Genomic DNA, 23,218 nt, shown 5'->3' with positions numbered 1-23,218 from the left:
ATCTGTCCCATGGCTGCACAGACTCTATTTTTATTAGCACTATTTGAACACCAATCTGTTCTGTTAACCAGAAATTCAAATGGATACCCTGTAAAGAGGGGAAAGTGTAACGACCATCTTATTTTTATTTCGATCAGAAGGACAAAGTCTGCTTGAGAAAGAGAGAGGTTAAAGGTTATCTGATTGACCAGCCAGTGCTGTTCCAAAGAAGACATATTGATTCAGCAGGTAGTGTTATAAAAGCTCCATGCTGGCTGAGCACAGCTGTGTCAGGCAGAAGGATCTCCATGGATGCAGTTGTGGTCCTGGTGCTCAGCCTCTGCTGTCTGCTTCTCCTCTCACTCTGGAGACAGAGCTCTGAGAGAGCGAAGCTCCCTCCTGGCCCCATCCCTCTCCCAGTTCTTGGCAACTTCCTGCAAATAGATGTGAAGGACATCAGCCAGTGCTTGACCAATGTAAGTATTCTCTGTGCTCCTCCAGCACCTTGACAAAGAAGATAAACTGACAGTTGCTTTAGATGAAAATCTAGTATCAGAGGCAATATAGTTATAAATAATTACAAAGTCAAAACTCTTGCGAAGTATTGTGTAACTTATGACACTTTTAGGTGACCATTGTCGGGAATTCAGTAATGAGTGAGGTTTCAGGTGAAAGGACATTTACTTCTTCACATTTTATAAAACAAAAAATTCCACAAAATTGCAAAATTTGTGAATATTTCCTATCTTAACAAAACAAAAAAAACACATCTTTTCCATTATTTTTGGATGAAGACCAATAGTGAGTAATGATTTATTCAATAAGTCATTAATAATAATGAAATAATAGAATTTTAGAAAAACATTTTATTCTAATTACATCTATTTGATGTTGCACTCTAACAAAGTAACTGATTCCTAATTTAACTAAATACCAAGGACAAGGAATAACACAAGAAATGCAACAGAGAAGCCAAGATTTCAACATATTTGGTGATGTTTGTATCCAGCCAGAGAAGGAAATATTTTTTTCCATGAAATATTGCATGCCTATGGTGCAGCTCCCTTGGTGCCCACTCTCTGTGTTTGTAGTAGCATTATGCCAAATCTGGTTCCTCAATAGAATCAACTGTAGTGACTTACAGATTTGTATTTTGAAAGTAAGTGGGCCTTTACATTGCTGCTTTATTGTTGCATCATTTTGTCTATTCCACTGGACCACTTGCCTATATTTGTGAGTACCAGACAGTTTCTATCAATTATTCTATAATATAATTTGGTATCAGTTATTGTTATATCTCAAACAGCATTTTTTACACCTTAGGAGTGACTTGACTATTCTTGGTCCTTTAGGTACTGTCATCTCCTCTTTATCTAAACCTGTAAATATGGCACCAGATATCTGATGTATAGCATTAAATTCATAAATATAGTAATATGAGTTTAGTAGTATGTGTGTTTGTTATTCGGTTTCTGTTTCTTCTCTGATCTTCTGACTGCAGTGGCCTGTGGTTGAGGAAAGTGTCTCCACCCCTGTGGGCTGGACTTCTGTAGGTCGGAGTGGAATGGCCTCTGTTCAAAGAGGGAGTTTCTGCCTGAGTTGGAGACTGGGACATGGTGGGAAAGATGGGAGGGTTGATGGTAGGTATGTTGGGCAGGCGCTGAGACAGAGGGGGCAGTCAGCAGGCATGTATATTTCCTGTATGGAGTTCTAGTGGTCAGCGTCCTGCTGAATGTTTTGGTGTGAAAATTCATTGTAATCCTTGTATGAGAACTACCTGAGTATTGAACCATTATATGGTTTTCTTTCTTTCTTTTTTTTTTTTTGATGAAAAACCAGTTAGACATTTTATTTATTTTTTTTTTGAGCTTCATTTTTTTTATTGAGAAAAGGAAGAAAAAAAAAACAAGTTTCCACCTCCTCTCAGCCTCCCATTTCCCTCCTCCTCCTCCCACACTTCTCCCCCTCCTCCCATCCTTCTCCCCCTACTCCCACTCCTCTCCCTCTCCCTCTCCAGTCCAAAGAGCAGTCAGGGTTACCTGCCCTGTGGTAAGTCCTAGGTCCTCCCCCCTCTGTCCATATCTAGGAAGGTGAACATCCAAACTGGCTAGGATCCCACAAAGCCAGAACATGAAGTAGGATCAAAACCCCGTGCCATTGTCCTTGGCTTCTCATGAGCCCTCATTGTTCGCCATGTTCAGAGAGTCCAGTTTTAACCCATGCTTTTTCAGTCACAGTCCTGCTGGCCTTGGTGAGCTCCCAATAGATCAGCACCACTGTCTCAATGGGTGGGTGTACCCCTCGTGGTCCCGACTTCTTTGCTCATGTTCTCCCTCCTTCTGCTCCTCATTGGGGCCTTGGGAGCTCAGTCCAGTGCTCTAGTGTGGGTCTCTGTCTCTATCTCCATCCATCACCAGATGAAGGTTCTATGATGATATGCAAGATATTCGTAATGATTGCTCTAGGATAGGGTCATTTCCGGTTCCCTATCCTCAGCTGCCCAAGGAACTAACTGGGAACCTCATCTTGGGCACTTGGGAGCCCCTCTAGGTTCAAGTCTCTTGCCAACCCTAAGGTGGCGCCCTTAACTAAAAATTGTGCTTCGGTGCTCCCCTATCCAACCTTCCTTTATCCCAATCTTTTTCCCCCAAGTTCCCCCCATCCTTCCCTACTCCCTTATCTCTCCCCATTTCCCCTTACCCCCATCCCACCCCACCCCCAAGATCCCAATTTTCTCCCCGGCAATTTGGTCTACTTCCCATAGCCAAGAGGATAACTATATGTTTTTCCTTTGGTTCAACTTCTTACTTAGCTTCTTTAGGATCACCAATTGTTTACTCCGTGACCCTTATTTATGACTAGAAACCAATTATGAGTGAGTACATCCCATATTCATCTTTTTGGGTCTGGGTTACCTCACTCAGAATAGTGTTTTCTATTTCCATCCATTTGCATGCAAAATTAGAGAAGTCATTGTTTTTTACCGCAGCATAGTATTCTAATGGGTAGATATTCCACACTTTCTTCATCCATTCTTCTATTGAGGGGCATCTAGGTTGTTTCCAGGTTTTGGCTATTACAAATAATACTGCTATGAACATGGTTGAACAAATGCTCTTGTCTTATGATAGGGCATCTCTTGGGTATATTCCCAGGAGTGGTATTGCTGGGTCCAGGGGTAGGTTGATCCCGAATTTCCTGAGAAACCGAAACACTGATCTCCAAAGTGGTTGCACAAGATTGCACTCCCACGAGCAATGGATGAGGGTACCCCTTTCTCCACAGCCTCTCCAGCAAAGGCTATCATTGGAGTTTTTTATTTTAGCCATTCTGACAGGTGTAAGATGATGTTTCAAAGTTGTTTTGATTTGCATTTCCCTGATGGCAAAGAGGTTCAGCATGACCTTATGTGTCTTTTCGCTATTTGAACTTCTTCTGCTGAGAATTCTCTGTTCAGTTCAGTGCCCCATTTTTTAATTGGGTTAATTAGCATTTTAAAGTCTAGTTTCCTGAGTTCTCTATATATTTTGGAGATCAGACCTTTGTCTGTTGCGGGGTTGGTGAAGATCTTCTCCCAGTCAGTAGGTTGCCTTTTGTCTTAGTGACAATGTCCTTTGCTTTACAGAAGCATCTCAGTTTCAGGAGGTCCCATTTATTCAATGTTGCCCTTAATGTCTGTGCTGTTGGGGTTACACATAGGAAGCTATCTCCTGTGCCCATCTGTTGTAGTGTACTTCCCACTTTCTCTTCTATTAGGTTCACTGTGTTCTGACTGATACTGAGGTCGTTAATCCAACTGGACTTGAGTTTTGTTCATGGTGATAGATATGGGTCTATTTTCATTCTTCTACAGGTTGACATCCAGTTATGCCAGCACCATTTGTTGAAGATGCTTTCTTTCTTCCATTGTATACTTTTGGCTCCTTTATCAAAAATGAGGTGTTCATAGGTTTCTGTGTTAAAATTTGGGTCTTCTATATGATTCCATTGGTCGACTTCTCTGTTTTTATGCCAGTACCACACTGTTTTCACCACTGTAGCTCTGTAATAGAGTTTGAAGTCAGGGATTGTAATGCCTCCAGACAATCCTTTATTGTATAGGATTGTTTTTTTTTGGCTATCCTGGGTTTTTTGTTTTTCCATATATAGTTGATTATTGTCCTCTCAAGATCTGTTAAGAATTTTGATGGGACCTTGATGGGGATTGCATTGAATCTATAAATTGCCTTTGGTGGAATTGCCATTTTTACTATGTTGATCCTCCCAATCCAAGAGAAAGGGAGGTCCTTCCATTTTCTGGTACACTCCTCAATTTCTTTCTTCAATGCCTTAAAGTTCTTGTCAAATAGATCTTTCACTTCCTTGGTTAGAGTTACCCCAAGATATTTTATGCTGTTTGTGGCTATGGTGAAAGGTGAAGCTTCTCTGATTTCCCTCTCTGCTTCCATATCCTTTATGTATAAGAGGGCGACTGATTTTTTGGAGTTGATCTTCTTTCCTGCCACATTACTAAAGCTGTTTATCAGCTGTAGGAGTTCCTTGGTGGAGTTTTGGGGGTCGCTTATGTACACTAGCATATCATCTGCGAATAATGAAAGTTTCACTTCTTCCTTTCCAATTTGAATCCGCTTGATCCCCTTATGTTTTCTTATTGCAATTGCTAGAACTTCAAGCACTATATTGAAGAGGTATGGCGAGAGTGGACAGCCTTGTCGTGTTCCTGAGTTTAGTGGGATGGCTTTGAGTTTCTCTCTGTTTAATTTGATGTTAGCTGTTGGCTTGCTGTATATAGCTTTTATTATATTTAGGTATGACCCTTGTATCCCTAATCTCTCCAAGACTTTTATCATAAAGGGATGTTGAATTTTGTCAAATGCTTTTTCAGCATCTAATGAAATGATCATATGATATTTTTCTTTCAGTTTATTTATATGATGGATTACATTGATAGATTTCGTATGTTGAACCAGCCCTGCATCCCTGGGATGAAGCCTACTTGATCATAATGGATAATTTTTCTAATGTGTTCTTGGATTCGGTTTGCCAGTATTTTATTGAGGATTTTTGTGGCGATGTTCATGAGTGAGATTGGTCTATAATTCTCTTTCTTAGTTGAGTCTTTGTGTGGTTTTGGTATCAGAGTAACTGTAGCTTCATAAAAGGAATTTGGCAAGGCCCCTTCTGTTTCTATATTGTGAAATACATTAAGGAGTAATGGTATTAGGTCTTCTTGGAAGTTCTGGTAGAATTCCGCATTGACACCATCTGGTCCTGGGCTTTTTTTGGTAGGGACGTTTTTGATAACCTCTTCTAATTCTTCGCGAATAACAGGTCTATTTAGATTGTTCACCTGGTCCTGGTGTAACTTTGGTATATGGTATTTATCTAAAAAAGTGTACATTTCCTTTACATTGTCCAGTTTTGTGGCATATAGGCTTATGTAGTAAGACCTAATGATTCTCTGAATTTCCTCTGTGTCTGTGGTTATGTCCCCTTTTCCATTTCTGATCTTATTAATTTGCAAATTCGCTCTCTGCCGTTTGATTAGTTTGGATAGGGGTTTGTCAATCTTGTTGATTTTCTCCAGGAACCAGCTTTTTGTTTCATTTATCCTTTGTATTGTTTTCTCTGTTTCTATTTTGTTGATTTCAGCCCTCAGTTTGATTATTTCCAGTCTTCTACTCCTCCTAGGTGAGTCTGCTTCTTTTTTTTCTAGAGCTTTCAGGTGGGCTGTTAAGTCTCCAATGTGAGCTTTTTCTGTTTTCTTTAAGTGGGCACTTAGTGCTATGAACTTTCCTCTTAGCACTGCTTTCATAGTGTCCCATAAGTTTGAGCATGTTGTTTCTTTATTTTCATTGAATTCCAGGAAGACTTTAATTTCTTTCTTTTTTCTTCCTTAATCCAGGTATGGTTCAGTAGTTGACTGTTCAGTTTCCATGAATTTGTAGGCTTTCTGAGGTAGCATTGTTGTTGAATTCTAACTTTAATCCCTGATGATCTGATAAGACACAGGCGGTTACTAATATTATTTGTAATTGTGGATGTTTGCTTTGTTACTGACTATGTGGTCGATTTTTGAGATAGTTCTATGGGTTGCCGAGAAGAAGGTATATTCTTTCCTATTTGGTTGGAATGTTCTATAGATGTCTGTTAAGTCCATTTGATTCATTACCTCCATTAATTCTCTAATTTCTCTGTTAGGTTTCTGTCTGATTGACCTGTCAATTGGTGAGAGAGGTGTGTTGAAGTCTCCTATTATTTGTGTGTGAGGTTTGATGGCTGCCTTGAGTTTTAGCAATGTTTCTTTTATGTACGTGGGTGCTTTTATATTACGGGCATATATAATCAGGATTGAGACTTCATCCTGTTGAACTGTTCCTGTTATGAGTATAAAATGCCCCTCTCCATCTCTTCTGATTGATTTAAGTTTTAAGTCAACTTTGTTAGATATTAGTATGGCCACACCTGCTTGTTTCTTAGGTCCATTTGCTTGATAAGCCTTTTCCCAGCCCTTTACTCTGAGTAGGTGCCTGTCTTTGTGATTGAGGTGTGTTTCTTGTAAACAGCAGAATGTTGGATCCTGTTTTTTTTTTTTATCCAATCTCTTAGCCTGTGCCTTTTTATAGGTGAGTTGAGTCCATTGACATTAAGTGATATTAATGACCAGTGGTTCTTAACTCCGGTCACTTTTTTAGTCGTAGAGTTTGTGTGTTTCTCTTCTTTGATTTGTGTTGGTGAAGGGTCTCTATATGTCTGAGTTATTGTGGTCATTGTTGGACTCCTTGGTTAGTGATTTTCCTTCTATTACTTTCTGTAAAGCTGGATTTGTGGCTGTGTATTGTTTAAATTTGTTTGTATCCTGGAAAATTTTATTTTCTCCATTTATAGTGATCGAAAGCTTGGCTCGGTATAGTAATCTGGGCTTGCATCCATGGTCTCTCAGTTTCTGCAGTACATCTATCCAGGACCTTCTGGCTTTTATGGTTTCCATGGAGAAGTCAGGTGTAAGTCTGGTAGGTTTGCCTTTATATGTAATTTGGCCTTTTTCCTTTGCAGCTCTTAATATTCTTTCCTTATTCTGTATGCTTCGTGTTTTGATTATTATATGGCGAGGGGATGGTTTTTTTTTTGATCCTGCCTATTCGGTGTTCTGTATGTTTCTTGAACCTTCAAAGGAATATCTTTCTTTAGGTTGGGAAAGTTTTCTTCTATAATTTTATTAAATATATTTTCTGGACCATTGAGCTGCACTTCTTCTCCTTCTTCTACTCCTATTATTCTTAGGTTTGGTCTTTTTATTGTGTCCCATATTTCCTGAATGTTTTGTGATGAGAGTTTGTTGGACTTGCTGTTTTCTTTGATCAGTGTGTTTATTTTCTCTATGGTATCTTAAGAATCTGAGATTCTTTCTTCTAACTCTTTTATTCTGTTGGTTATGTTGTTTCTGTAGACTCTGTTTGTTTACTTAAATTTTCCCTGTCCAGCCGGCCCTCTGTTTGTGTTTTCTTCTTTGCCTCCATTTCAGTTTTCAAGTCTTGAACTGTTTCCATTATCTGTTTGATTGTTTCCCCCTGGTTTTCTAGGGTATCATTCACTGATTTATTCAATTCTACAAACTTTCTGTTATATTTCTCATCCATTTGTATAAGGGCATTTTTTACATACTGTTTAAGGGCGTCAATCACTTTCATGAAGTCAATCTTTTCTACTTCTTCTTGATTAAGGTGTTCATGTCCTCCCATTGTGAGGTTGCTCGTTTCTGGTGGCTTCAGGTTGCTTTTCAGCTTGTTGGGCAAATTCTTGCCTTGGCGTCTGCCCATCTCTTCTTCCAAATGCTCCCTTATGGATCTTCTTTTAGTGGATCAGGTCTCCTTGCCTACCCACGCTGGCTCTCCCCAATGTTGGCTTTCCCCAACGCTGGCCCTCCTGGTGCCCCAACGCTGGCTCTCCTGGCGCCGAGAGATCAGGCCTCTGTGCTGATGGAGCAGCTAGCAAACAAAGCGCCTACCCTGCTTGGTGCAGGCAGGCCATGGAACCAAAGGAACTCCCACCTGCTTGGCTGCCCTGAGGATTCGGACCCAGTGCCCAGACAGGCTGGGCTGGGTGATGTAATGTGCCGAAAGAGGGCGGTGGGGCCGAAGTGGGGAGGGTTCTGGATGGAAGCTGGGTGGTCTAGGAAGAAAGAGGCGGTATGCCGGTAGTAGAGGCCCTGCAGAGATCCCAAGAAGGATAGGGGAACAAAGAACCTCTGAGCTCCCTGTCCCAGGCTGGCGCTGCTAGGCCAGAATCTCACCCCAATGCTGGCTCTCCTGGCGCCGAGAAATCAGGCCTCCGTGCTGAAGGGGCAGCTCGCAAACAAAGCGCCTACCCTGCTTGGTGCAGGCAGGCCATCATTATATGTTTTTCTGAAGGTGATCAGTAAAACCATTATATGATATAAATAGGCTTCACAACCATTTGAAATTGAGCTTTGCCTGACTAAAAATATTAAAGTACAGTGTGTGATATTATCAATGTGAATGAGGTTGACTCCATGGAGATTAACATGGCTTTTTTGCTAGTATTTACATTTTTCTTTTCTATTTTTAGTTCTCAAAAGTCTATGGCCCAGTGTTCACTCTGTACTTTGGCATGAAACCCACTATAGTGTTGCATGGGTATGAAGCAGTGAAGGAAGCTCTGATTGATCATGGGGAAGAGTTTGCTGGAAGAGGAAGCTTTCCAGTGGGTGAAAGAATTAATAAAGGTCTTGGTAAGTTACTATACATGTTCATATGAGGGATGCAGTGTTTCTGTTGAAAGTGAAGACTGAAAGGAGGGGTGGAACTTCTTCCCCTAGGTACAGGTTGGACCTCTCTGTGGTTTCCACCCATCAAATCTCTCATTTGTTCCTAGAATATTTTTCTAGTGCTTTACCATTTATTTTTTATGATATTTTATTTTTTATAAAAACTATCTTTTTTCAATGTACATACCAATCACAGTTCCCACTTCCTCTCTTCCTCCTACTCCTTCGAACTTCCCCTCCACCACACCCTCATCCACTCCTCAGACAGTGTAAGGCTTCACATGGGGAGTCAACAAAGTCTAGCACATTGCTTCGAAGCAGGACCAAGGCCCTCTCCACTATATGTAGGCTGAGCACGGTATCCCTCTAAAGAGAATATATTTCTGAAAGCCAGTGCAAACAGTAGGGAGAGACCCTGTTTTTCCATTTCTTTAGGCATTATTTTGAGCAATGGAAACAGATGGAAAGAGATAAGGCGCTTCACTCTCACAACTCTGAGGAATTTGGGCATGGGCAAAAGGAACCTTGAAGACCGTGTTCAAGAGGAAGCACAGTGCCTTGTGGAGGAACTGAGGAAAACCAATGGTAAGTGCAGATTTCTGCATTTGCATTTTAGTCAAGGTGTGTGTGTATGTATGTGTGATGTTGATCACACCTATTCTAAAATTTTCTTTGTTTTTAAATCAGAAACGATGAATATATGTTTCATGCTAATTTTCTTTTTAGTTGAATAATTGTGCATTTCCAGGAGCACAAGTGTACTTTGTCTTTGTGGATCGTTCCATCATGGAATAACTGCTATTGATAATAGTGGCAGAGCCCAATCAAAGGATATTTGTTTTCATTTTCTTGGATTACAGAGCTTTGAGGAAGTTAACTAAGCAGTACAGGGACTCTTCTAGGCCAATGTTTACAGTCCTGGGTAACATGCAATTTACACTTTCCTTTTCTTAGCCTGGTATAATAGAATTTTCATCAATTATTTTGTCTGCTGTAGCATGATCTTAAAATTGTATTTTCATTTGTTTAAAAATTATTAACTACATTGAGAATTTTATACAATGTGTTTTTATCATGATCATCCACTATCTCTACTGAGACACACCCTAGTTTTCTATCTATTCTACTTGGTGTTGTCTATTTAATAATCACCTAACATGATTTGTGCTTGACCTATAAGATTTTTTTTTATTGAGAAAAGGAGAAAAAAAAAACAAGTTTCCACCTCCTCCTAGCCTCCCATTTCCCTCCCCCTCCTCCCCCCCTACGCCTCCTCCTCCCACCCTTCTCCCCCTCCCCCCACTCCTTTCCCCCTCCCTCTCCAGTCCAAAGAGCAGTCAGGGTTTTCTGCCCTGTGGTAAGACCTAGGACCTCCCACCTCCGTCCTTATCTAGGAAGGTGAACATCCAAACTGGCTAGGATCCCACAAAGCCATCACATTACGTAGGATCAAACCCCCGTGCCATTGTCCTTTGTGTCTCATCAGCCCTCATTTTTCGCCATGTTCAGAGAGTCCAGTTTTATCCCATGCTTTTTCAGTCACAGTCCAGCTGGTCTTGGTGAGCTCTCAATAGATCAGCTCCACTGTCTCAGTGGGTGGGTGCATCCCTCGTGGACCCGACTTCTTTGCTCATGTTCTCCCTCCTTGTGCTCCTCATTGGGACTTTGGGAGCTCAGTCCAGTGCTCCAGTGTGGGTCTCTGTCTCTATCTCCATCCATCACCAGATGAAGGTTCTATGATGATATGCAAGATATTCATCAGTATTGCTCAAGGATAGGGTCATTTCAGGTTCCCTATTCTCAACTGCCCAAGGAACTACCTGGGACCTCAGCTTGGGCACCTGGGAGCCCCTCTAGGGTCAGGTCTCTTGCCAACCCTAAAGTGGTTCCCTTAACTAAGAATTGTGGTTCCGTGCTCCCCTGTCCAACCTTCCTTTATCCCAATCCTCCTGCTTTCCCAAGGCCCGACCTCCTTCCCTTCTAACTTTTCTCTCCCCATCTCCCTTACCCCCAACCCACCCCACCCCAAGATCCCAATTTTCTCCCCGGCAATTTGGTCTACTTCCCTTAGCCAAGAGGATAACTATATGTTTTTCCTTGGGTTCACCTTCTTACTTAGCTTCTTTGGATTCACCTGTTGTAGACTCCGTGACCCTTATTTATGGCTAGAAACCAATTATGAGTGAGTACAACCCATGTTCATCTTTTTGGGTCTGGGATACCTCACTCAGGATAGTGTTTTCTATTTCCATCCATTTGCATGCAAAATTCGAGAAGTCATTGTTCTTTACCGCTGAGTAGTACTCTAATGTGTAAATATTCCATACTTTCCTCATCCATTCTTCCATTGAAGGGCATCTAGGTTGTTTCCAGGTTCTGGCTATTACAAATAATACTGCTATGAACATAGTTGAACAAATGCTTTTGTCATATGATAGGGCATCTCTTGGGTATATTCCCAAGAGTGGTATTGCTGGGTCCAGGGGTAGGTTGATCCCGAATTTCCTAAGAAACCAAAACACTGACTTCCATAGTGGTTGCACAAGATTTCATTCCCACCAGCAATGGATGAGGGTACCACTTCCTCCACAACCTCTCCAGCAATGGTTATCGTTGGTGTTTTTGACTTTAGCCATTCTCACAGGTGTAAGATGATATCTCAAAGTTGTTTTGATTTGCATTTCCCTGATTGCTAAGGAAGTTGAGCATGACCTTAAGTGTCTTTTGGCCATTTGAACTTCTTCTGTTGAGAATTCTCTGTTCAGATCAGTGCCCCATTTTTTAATTGGGTTAATTAGCATTTTAAAGTCTAGTTTCTTGAGTTCTCTATATATTTTGGAGATCAGACCTTTGTCTGTTGCGGGGTTGGTGAAGATCTTCTCCCAGTCAGTAGGTTGCCTTTGTGTCTTAGTGACAGTGTCCTTTGCTTTGCAGAAGCTTCTCAGTTTTAGTAGGTCCCATTTATTCAATGTTGCTCTTAATGTCTGTGCTTCTGGGGTTATACATAGGAAGCGATCTCCTGTGCCCATCTCTTGTAGGGTATTTCCCACTTTCTCTTCTATCCTTTTCAGTGTGTTTGGGCTGATATTGAGGTCTTTAATCCATTTGGACTTGAGTTTTGTGCACGGTGAAAGATGTGGGTCTATTTTCATTCTTCTACAGGTTGACATAAAGTTGTGCCAGCACCATTTGTTGAAGATGCTTTCTTTCTTCCATTGTATACTTTTAGCTCCTTTATCAAAAATGAGGTGTTCATAGGTTTCTGTGTTAAAATTTGGGTCTTCTATACGATTCCATTGGTTGACTTCTCTGTTTTTATGCCAGTACCACACTGTTTTCATTACTGTAGCTCCGTAATAGAGTTTGAAGTCAGGGATGGTAATGCCTCCAGAATATCCTTTATTGTATAGGATTGTTTTGGCTATCCTGGGTTCTTTGTTTTTCCATATAAAGTTGATTATTGTCCTCTCCAGATCTGTGAAGAATTTTGATGGGATCTTGATGGGGATTGCATTGAATCTATAAATTGCCTTAGGTAGAATTGCCATTTTTACTATGTTGATCCTCCCAATCCAAGAGCAAGGTAGATCCATCCATTTTCTGGTATCCTCTTCAATTTCTTTCTTCAATGCCTTAAAGTTCTTGTCAAATAGATCTTTCACTTCCTTGGTTCGATTTACCCCAAGATATTTAATGCTGTTTGTGGCTATCGTGAATGGTGAAGCTTCTCTGATTTCCCTCTCTGCTTCCCTATCCTTTGTGTATATGAGGGCGACTGATTTTTTGGAGTTGATCTTGTATCCTGCCACATTACTAAAGCTGTTTATCAGCTGTAAAAGTTCTTTGGTGGAGTTTTGGGGGTCGCTTAAGTACACTATCATATCATCTGCGAATAACGAAAGCTTAACTTCTTCCTTTCCATTTCGAATCCCCTTGATCCCATTATGTTGTCTCATTGCTATTGCTAGAACTTCAAGTACTATATTGAAGAGGTATGGAGAGAGTGGACATCCTTGTCGTGTTCCTGAGTTAAGCGGGATGGCTTTGAGTTTCTCTCCGTTTAATTTGATGTTAGCTGTCTGATTGCTGTATATAGCTTTTATTATATTTAGGTATGACCCTTGTATCCCTAATCTCTCCAAGACTTTTAACATAAATGGATGTTGAATTTTGTCAAATGCTTTTTCAGCATCTAATGAGATGATCATATGGTTATTTTCCTTCAGTTTATTTATATGCTGGATTACATTGATAGATTTTTGTATGTTGAACCAGCCCTGCATCTCAGGAATGAAGCCTACTTGATCATAATGGATAATTTTCCTAATGTGTTCTTGGATTCGGTTTGCCAGTATTTTGTTGAGGATTTTTGCGTCATGTTCATTAGTGAGATTGGCCTGTAATTCTCTTTCCTGGTTGAGTCTTTGTGTGGTTTTGGTATCAGAGTAACTGTAGCTTCATAAAAGGAATTAGGTAATGACCCTTCTGTTTCTATATTGTGAAATACATTAAGGAGTATGGGTATTAGCTCTTCTTGGAAGTTCTGGTAGAATTCCATATTGAAACCATCTGGTCCTGGGCTTTTTTTGGTAGGGAGGTTTTTGATAACAGCTTCTAATTCTTCGCGACCAACAGGTCTGTTTAGATTGTTCACCTGGTCCTGGTGTAACTTTGGTATATGGTATTTATCTAAAAAAGTGTCCATTTCTTTTACATTTTCCAGTTTTGTGTTATACAGGCTTTTGTAATATGATCTGATGATTCTCTGAATTTCCTCTGTGTCTGTTGTTATGTCCCCCTTTTCATTTCTGATCTTATTAATTTGCAAATTCTCTCTCTGCCGTTTGATTAGTTTGGATAGGGGTTTGTGAATCTTGTTGATTTTCTCCAGGAACCAGCTTTTTGTTTCATTGATTCTTTGGATTGTTTTCTGTGTTTCTATTTTGTTGATTTCAGCCCTCAGTTTGATTATTTCCAATCTTCTACTCCTCCTAGGTGAGTCCGCTTCTTTTTTTTTCTAGAGCTTTCAGGTGGGCTGTTAAGTCTGCAATATGTGCTTTCTCTGTTTTCTTTAAGTGGGCACTTAGTGCGATGAACTTTCCTCTTAGCACTGCTTTCATAGTGTCCCATAAGTTCGAGTATGTTGTTTCTTTATTTTCATTGAATTCAAGGAAGACTTTAATTTCTTTCTTTATTTCTTCTTTAATCCAGGTAAGGTTCAGAAGTTGACTGTTCAGTTTCTATGTGTTTGTAGGCTTTCTGGGGGTAGCATTGTTGTTGAATTCTAACTTTAATCCATGGTGATCTGATAAGACACAGGTGGTTACTTATATTTTTTTGTAACTGTGTAAGTTAGCTTTGTTACCGAGTATGTGGTCAATTTTCGAGAAGGTTCCATGAGCTGCAGAGAAGAAGGTATATTCTTTCCTCTTCGGGTGTAATAATCTATAGATGTCTGTTAAGTCCATTTGATTCATTACCTCCATTAATTCTCTAATTTCTCTGTTAGGTTTCTGTCCAATTGACCTGTCCATTGGTGAGAGAGGAGTGTTGAAGTCTCCTACTATTAGTGTGTGTGGTTTGATGGCTGCCTTGAGTTTTAGTAATGTTTCTTTTACATACGTGGGCGCTTTTATATTAGGGGCATAGATATTCAGGATTGAGACTTCATCCTGATGAATTGTTCCTGTTATGAGTATAAAATGTCCCTCTCCATCTCTTCTGATTGATTTAAGTTTGAAGTCAACTTTGTTAGAAATTAGTTTGGCCACACCTGCTTGTTTCTTAGGACCATTTGCTTGATAAGCCTTTTCCCAGCCCTTTACTCTGAGTAGGTGCCTGTCTTTGTTTTTGTGGTGTGTTTCTTGTAGACAGCAGAACGTTGGATCCTGTTTTCGTATCCAATCCCTTAGCCTGTGCCTTTTTATAGGTGAGTTGAGCCCATTGACATTAAGTGATATTAATGACCAGTGGTTGTTAACTCCGGTCAATTTTTTAGTAGTAGGGTTTGTGTGTTTCCCTTCTTTGAGTTGTGCTGGTGAAAGGTCTCTAGATGACTGAGTTATTGTGGGCATTGTTGGACTCCTTGGTTAGTGATTTTCCTTCTATAATTTTCTGTAAGGCTGGATTTGTGGCTACGTATTGTTTGAATTTGTTTTTATCCTGGAAAATTTTGTTTTCTCCATTTATAGTGAACGAAACTTGGCTGGATATAGTAGTCTGGGCTTGCATCCATGATCTCTTAGTTTTTGCAGTACATCTATCCAGGACCTTCTGGCTTTCATGGTTTCCATAGAGAAGTCAGGTGTAAGTCTGATAGGTTTACCTTTATAAGTAACTTGGCCTTTTTCCTTTGCGGCTCTTAATATTCTTTCTTTATTCTGTGTATTTTGTGTTTTGATTATTATATGGCGAGGGGATGTTTTTTTTTGATCCAGCCTATTTGGTGTTCTGTATGCTTCTTGAACCTTCATAGGTACCTCTTTCTTCAGGTTGGGAAAGTTTTCTTCTATAATTTTATTAAGTATATTTTCTGTACCGTTGAGCTGCACTTCTTCTCCTTCTTCTACTCCAATTATTCTTAGGTTTGGTCTTTTTATTGTGTCCCAAATTTCCTGAATGTTTTGTGATGAGAATTTGTTGGTTTTGCTGTTTTCTTTGATCAGTGTGTTTATTTTTTCTATGGTATCTTCAGTGTCTGATATTCTCTCTTCTATCTCTTGTAATCTGTTGTTAGTACTTGTTTCTGTCATTCCTGTTCATTTACCCAGATTTTCCATCTCCATTCTTCCCTCGGTTTGTGCTTTCTTCATTGCTTCCATTTCATTCTTCATGTCTTGAACCGCTTCCCTAACCTGTTTGATTGCTTTTTCTTGTTTCTCTTGGTTTTCTTGCGTGTCTTTGAGCGATTTATTCATTTCCTCTACCTTTTTGTTTGTAATCTCTAATTGTTTATGGCAGTTTTTCACCTCCTGTTTAAGGTCCTCTATTATTTTCATATAGTTCACTTTTGAGTCGATTTCTTCTATTTCTTCAGGAGTAGGGTGTACAATTCTTCTTATTTCGGGATCCCTGGTTTCTGGTGGTGTCATGTTGCCTTTCAGATTGTTGGAGGAATTCTTGTATTGGCGCCTTCCCATCTCTTCCTTCAAATGGAGCCAGGAGAGGCCTGGTCTCTTGGTCCAGACGTTGCTGTGATTGACTCTCAGTGTATATCTCTTCAGTGTAGAAGCAGGAACCGTTCCCGTCCTGATGGGATTCCTCAGCAACTAAATAGGGCCGCCGGTAGCCCAATGATCCAGGGCCAACAGGATGAATGGAGCAGGGGGGGGGGGTGGTATCCAGGAGCGCACAGGAAGCCTGGTGCTGGAGCTGAAGGTGCCGGCTCCCTTACAGGGACCCTGAGGCCTGCCGGGCTGGCAGGCACTCACTGCTCTGGGTGGGTCGCCTTAGTTTAGGAGCTTAAGACTGTAGTTGAGCACTGGTCCTAGCATACAGCAGGGCAGGGTTGGGGAGGGGTGCTGGGTCATGCGAAAGAAAGCGACCTATAAGATTTTTGTAAGAAAAACTTTATTAGTGCTTTCAGAATTTGGTACGTGTTTGAAAATATGTTTTAAATAAAATAGAATTACATAATTCCTCCTGTTTTCTTATTCTATCATTTTTTCAGATGCCCTCCCGTGCCTTCTTCTAATGCCTTCTCCACTGTCAAGTTGATAGCCTCTTTTTGTTTGATTATTGTTATACACACACACACACACACATGTCTCTCTGTGTGTTTTTTGTGTTTGTATACACACATATATAAACAACCTCTTGAGTAATCTTTGTTGTTGGTTATCATATATATGGTTTTGGGGCTGATTCTAGTTCTTATAATCTTTCTGCCTTTTCTGCTGTGATGTTCCCTAAGTCATAGATGTGGCAGTTATGATGTATTTGTTTCAGTTAATGCTGGGAGCGCCAAAATCTGTTGGTGTCTGCATTATGTCCAATTGTGGCTTTCGGTGATGATCTCCATTTACTGTAAAAAGAGATCTCTTTAATAATGGGCGGTAACTACGTTTACCTATTCATATAGGGTTATGATTCTGAATACAATTAAGAATTTTGACAGTCAAGCAGACTAGGTAGTATAGCCTTTTCTACGGTCTATCCCCTCACTAGCCCTACACAGATGCCTCAATTTTGATCACATTCATCCTTCTCCCTCTAATTCTTCTCAAACATACCCATCTTTTCTTCCAAACACTTTTTTTTTGTAATTTTCCTTAAAAAACAATTGTGCTTGTCAAAAGTTCTTCTATGTGTGACCTTCCACCAAAACATGATCGATTTATTAGGGGCTCTTGGAGGAAATTGGCCCTTCCTCTTCCAGAAGGTAGTAATTGTCAATAACTCCTCCGTTACTGGTAGGACAACATGCCCAAATTCTGTGTCCATGAAAGGATCTTTTCTGGCATTGGTTTGCACAGGTCTTGTACATCCTGTCACATTTTCTGTGAGTTCAATCGTGCTCTGCCCTGCTGCACCCAGAGGACACCATTTCCTAATAGATATCTACCACCACTGGTTCTTAAGATCTTTCTGTCTCTTCTTTTTCAGTCATCCCTAAGTCTTCTGAGGAATCGGTAAAGTACATAATTTATATTTAGGGTTGAACTGAATTTAGCCTATTCTCAGCACCTTTATCTTTTGTAGCCTCTGTATTTGTCATCATCTACTGTAAACAGAAACTTCTATGATGGTGTATGAGCAATATCCTGTATGTGTGGATTTCTTCTGAATTATGTTTGACTTATGAGAAGTTACACGTTTAAAGAAAAATGACTTACCTTCTCTTGAGAGCTAAGAAGTGCCAGTAGGTTCTTAACTACTGATGGGACTTTGTACCCACCTACCCTCTTCATACTGTGATATGGTCTGGCTTAAACTTACATGAGTCTTGTGTATATATATTAGTTGTAGTTGATTAATACTAACAGATTCATCTGTTAATAATCTGTTTAAAAAGCCATCATCTGTACTTCTCAAATTATTTTGTAAAATAGAAAATGATGAAACACTTCCAAAAATCTTTGTACAATGTTGGTATTTTCATGATATCAAAACTAGACAAAGCATAAAAGAAAGGAAAAAATGAAGGAACAAAGAAAGAAAGAAAAAAGTAAAGGAACAAGGAAGAAAAAAGTAAAGAAAGAAAGAAAGATTATAGGCTAACATTTCTGATGAACATGAAGAGCAATTTTTCAATAAAGTACTTATAACCAAATTCATATTGCATCAAAAACGATTATCCAGTGTAATCTAATTGGATTTATTCCCAAGCTCTAGGAATGGTTAAATGTATGTAAACCAATAAATGTAAACAACTTCATTATTTCTTCTTACATGGCACATCTGTTTTGAATTACATTCTATCAAAACACATATGACAGTACAAATATGCAAGATGCACAAAGAGAAAACAAGAAAATTATTTATTAATTAAATTAAGTCTTTAACTAAACATGAACTACTTTTGCTAACCTGTTGACTCTGTCTTTTATCCTGCCAGTCATTCCTGCCCAAGGTCAAAATTCTTTTGTATGTGTTTGTAGAAAATGAATCACTTTCTTTTGCTACTGCTATAAATGCTACTTACCTAAGAAGTTTTTTTTTGTTTTACTTATTATTTATTTATTTATTAAAAATTTCCATCTCCTTTCCTCCTCCCATTTCCCTCCCATGACCCCTCTCCCAAACCCTCTCTAGTCCTAAGAGAAGTCAGTGTGCCCTGTACTGTGGGAAGTCCAAGGCTCTATCCAGGTCTAGGAAGACCTAAGAAGTTCTTGATGTGAAAAATTGCATTAATTATTTCATTTCTAAGGATTTCAAGTTTTTTCCCCCAAATAAAATGAAAGGAAAGACTAAAAATCAAATTTAATCTGTGAACAGCATGTTTACACATAAGAAAAGTTCTTTCATCCTTCACTGTTTTTGACTTAAATAAATCATTTCCTGAGAGCATATAATATAATCATGTTTTTATACCCTGGCATATGTACAGTAATATTAAGGAGCTTCATGTTATTCAACTGTTTAATAATTTATCCAGAACACTGTTTTTTTATTTGATCCTTATGTGAGGTCTACATATTTAAATTTTGGATCTGCTTGGATGTAAAGTCTATTTATGATATGTTCAAAGTCATTTTACTATAGAAAAGAGATCAGAAGAAACTGTCCTGAGAGCTGGAGAGATGCTTTATCACTTGAGAGAGAATGCTCCTTTGAAGAATCAGTAATGGGTTCCAAGTGCAGGTGTCAGGCAGCTCCATGAGATCTGACATGCTCTCCTAGCTTCCACAGATAACACACACACACACACACACACACACACACACACACACACCTGTGAATTCATGCACACAAATGAAAATAAGTCTAAAAAAGAAATTTTATTATGAATTTTGACCTGTAATATCATGTGTGTATGTATGTTACAGAAAATTTAAGCATTATATTGCATAGTAATCTAATAATGGTGATTTTGAGAGATGTTTATAAATCTATAAACTGCACTCTTTCTCAAATATGTTGTGTAGAGTTTGATTGAGCATAATCACTGTTTACTTCTTTTAAACAATAAACATTATTGTTACTAATACTGTATATATTGTGGGCTTCATATAGATATTTCACATGAGGGTAACATGTGCTTCGAACAAATCTTCCTACCATCACCTTTCTGGCCACCCCATTCCCATTTTTTTCTATTGTATCCTTCCCTGGGACTCTTCATTTTAATTAAAAAGATTGGTTTTTTATGTGTATAAATGTTAGCCTGCATATACATGTGAGAACCACTTGTGTACCTGGTTCCAAAGAAATAAGAAAATTGTGTTATATTCCTCTGGAACTGGGGTTACAATAAGTTATGAGCCACTGGGAGGCTCCTCAGAACTGAACTTTGGTCCTCTAAAACAACAGAGAGTACTTTAAAAGCAGAGCTCTCTGTCTAGCACTGACCTTGTTATACTTTGTGTCTACTTTTCGAATGTTGTGTTTACTTTTTCTGGATAAGATTCCTTTTTTTAAATGATGAAATGAGAAAAGGGAAGTCTCTATCACTGCTCTCTTGTTGTCTCCCCTCTTGGAATTTAACTGTAATAAGAAAGTTTTCATTTTATTTAGTAATGCAAACAAATCCACATGGAAGTTGCTGTTCTTGAAATTACACATTATTCTCAAGTAACAAGGAAAAATTCTCCACACATTTTTTCTTCTAATACCAGAACTCACCTGCAGTGGGGTTCCTCCTTCCTAGGATCAATACTTGTTTTTTTGGTTTACTCACTGTGGCTGCAGACCTTCCAGGTGTACACTCTTCTACTTTCATCTGAGTGTTACATGGAAACTAGACATTCTAGTAAGAAGTCGTTCTGTTCTGAACACTAGAAATTTTAGGTTTACAAAATCTTTTGTTTTCTTGCAAGTACCAGATAGTTTAAAGTGTAAACATTGCTATATCAGATATGGTCTGTTTTTCTATAGCTACTGAGGATGAGGCCACCTCAAATTTAAGATTAAAGTGATACATTGATTCTACATATAATGAATGCTTAGCTGTTAAAAAAATTGTAGATAGGATATGGTTTACAACTTCTAAAGACTCCTTACATGTTCACAAAACCAAAACAATCTCTTTGTCCATTTTAATGGTATTTTTTTTTACTGTTTGTTCAGGTTTACCGTGTGACCCCACGTTCATCTTGAGCTGTGCTCCGTGTAATGTCATCTGCTCCACTGTTTTCCAGAATCGTTTTGATTATAAAGATCAGGATTTTCTTAACTTGATGGAAAAATTAAATGAGAATGTCAGGATTCTGAGCTCCCCCTGGATGCAGGTGAAGTCAAGATCTTTTCCTCCTAAAATCATATTTTTGGTCTTTCATTATCACAAATCAAATTCAATATGTACTGAGAATTGAGGTGGCCTGACAACATAGTTTTGAATAACATATTATGGACAGAATATCAGGAAGGCCGGTCTACATCCTTTGTTATACAAATAGCAAAACTAAATGGCAGTTTCAGATTGGTTCAAGGCTGCTAGTTTTGTACCCCTTGGTTTTCCACTTGATATCCAGAGAAGTTTTTGTATATTGCATTCATATCTGGAAGTGTGGCCAGTTGTTCACAGGACATTCTTCTATGCATAATTCTTATCTTTTTGACTATTAAACACATCCTTATCATATTACTAGGCAGGAATATTTTAGTTTAGAAAGAACATTCCATAAAAGGAGAAAGAATATTAATGACAATGAAATCTGACAGGAAACACTATTTCCAGTGGTTTCATGTGTCTGCTGGACACATTTGCCCTAGTTGACAAATAGACAGGTTGAAATGTGAAGAGGAGTGTGGCCCACATACATCTTACCAGAGTTATCCTAGACTGAACTGGCATCTCCTGAACTCTCCACAAGAATGGCTGTATTCCAGACTGCCCAGTAAATCAAGACACCAGGCAGTCAGGCACTACTAAGGTGAGCAAATGTATGGTGTGGTATGGGAGAGACAGAAAAACAGTTCATGTTTTCTGGAGAGAGAGGCACACCTGAATAGGGGAAACAGTGAGGAGTGGGCTGAAGTGGGTGACTTGGTTGCTAACCAGGGCTATGGTGATGTCTGGGACTTGGCTGCCGCCAAGGTTCATGTCTGGGTACATGAACATGCTGCAGCCTTGATCTGTGTTGATGTCCATAGCTCCTGAAACCACCTAAGGCAAAGAGGAAAGGGCTGTACTGGGTTGATTCTGTCACTCACTGTCTGAAACACTAGGAAGAAAATGGGTCCTGCACCTCCTCCTGGCAGCACAGTAGATCAGGTCCTGTTGATAGGAGTGTGGGTGAGCCAGGTCTAAGAAGCTGAGCTTGGTGGATTTTACCCTGACTGCTCCTTATCTTCCCTATGGTACAATGGGTAGGGGAGATACGCTGCCATCTGCCTCTGGCAGAGGCGAGAGCTGTCTAGGAGGTCACAAGATTGTGAGAGTTGCCTTTGCCCCCACTACCTGCGGAGTTCAAGAGAGTGGAGCCAGTACATTGTTTGGGCAGCACAGTAGAGTCGACATTGTTTATAGGGGTATGGGCGAATCATCCCCGAAGGTCTGAGTGTGAGGGAGCTGTCTTCACTACTCATCTGTCAGGGCGTGATATGGTTGGAGGAGAGATGTCCCCTTTATCATTATCCCCTCACTGCCGGAGGCACATGAGTGAGCTGACCCTCCCCTTTACGAGCTGCAGCACTCATTGAAGCAGGCTGTGCTTCTAGCCTGGGCAGCACACTAGAGTGGACCCTGTTTACAGTGGCACAGGTGAGCTGGCCCTGAGGTTGTGAGAGTGGAATAGCTGGCCACACCCACTAATCTGCCATGTGGTGGTAAGGGCTAGCTAAAGATGTCCTCCTCCCCTTGCCACCGCCACCTGTGGTGTGCAAGAAACCTGACACTCCTCCTTACCAACCTCAGCACCTTCTAAAGCTGGTCCTGCATCTCCACAGGCAGTACAACAGAGTCGACTCTATTGCCCCTATTGATTGGGGTGCAGGGCTGCAGGTGAACCAACCTAGATAATGTGAGTATGTGAGATTTGGCTTCTCCCCTCATCTGTCTTATGAAAGTATGTGTGGAGGAAAGATTGCCTCCCCTCCTTTGTAGCCTGTGGCAAGTTGCAGCACTGATCCTGAGGTCATAATATTAGGAGAGTTGCCTCTGCCCCTTATTAACTGCAGCACTTGGGAGATTGCCCCTGCAGCTAGCCTGGGTAACAGAGTGGATCCTGCTGTGATAGTGTAAGTGTAGGAGAGCCAACTCAGAAGGTATGAAAGCAGCTCTTCCATTATAAAGGCTGAACTAACCAGAGCAATGCCAGGGAATTCATCCTAGTCATGAGGATAGGGGAACTGGCCAACAGTGCAACTACCTAGGCTCGGATCTAGTGTCATGAGTTGATGCACCTCAACATCCATCCCAATGGTATTCTGTTGGAGAATGTGGAGGAGCTGGTCCTACAGATTAAGGCTGCAAGATCGTCACAGTGCAGGGCAGCAGCAGGATATCTACAAAGTAAGGGCCAGTATTGCTAGTGTAGGAGAAAGCAGAGACCCTGAGACAGTCAATGACTCTGTGCAGTGAACACTTGCCAAGCAATATTATATGGGTAAAAGGGTGTACTGCCTGACTCACTTTGTCACAATACAGCTTCCATGATAAAACTTTTTCTTTTTACTCTTAAATTTTATTCTGTTTTATTTTGGGGTGAGTTTAAGGACTGAGGTTGGATATGTGGGGTTATGGGAGTAGATGGGTTTGAGATGTATGGTGTGAGGGACACAAATAAATAAATAAATAGCAAGTTAAAAAAGGAATACCTGTGAGCATAGAGAAACCCCTACAGGCTATGT

The 23,218-nt window shown here is 40.0% G+C and overlaps 1 protein-coding gene across 1 annotated transcript in view; it reads left to right on the top strand.

Moving 5' to 3' along the window:
- Positions 1-246: 246 nt before the first annotated feature.
- Positions 247-23,218, top strand: part of LOC121453779 (cytochrome P450 2C26-like) — a 37,875-nt gene continuing 14,903 nt past the window's right edge. The window contains exons 1-4 of the mRNA XM_041660687.1: positions 247-455; positions 8,569-8,731; positions 9,203-9,352; positions 20,495-20,655. Coding sequence (XP_041516621.1) covers positions 288-455; positions 8,569-8,731; positions 9,203-9,352; positions 20,495-20,655 — 642 coding nt within the window. The 5' untranslated portion in view covers positions 247-287. The remainder of the gene's footprint in view (positions 456-8,568; positions 8,732-9,202; positions 9,353-20,494; positions 20,656-23,218) is intronic.

This window comes from Microtus oregoni, unplaced genomic scaffold, assembly GCF_018167655.1.
Source record: "Microtus oregoni isolate MIOR12 unplaced genomic scaffold, Mior012 000012F_ref0000307, whole genome shotgun sequence".
Classification (NCBI taxonomy): domain Eukaryota; kingdom Metazoa; phylum Chordata; class Mammalia; order Rodentia; family Cricetidae; genus Microtus; species Microtus oregoni.
The sequence above is the reverse complement of the archived record's forward strand: the minus strand, read 5'-3'. Positions and strand labels throughout refer to the sequence as shown.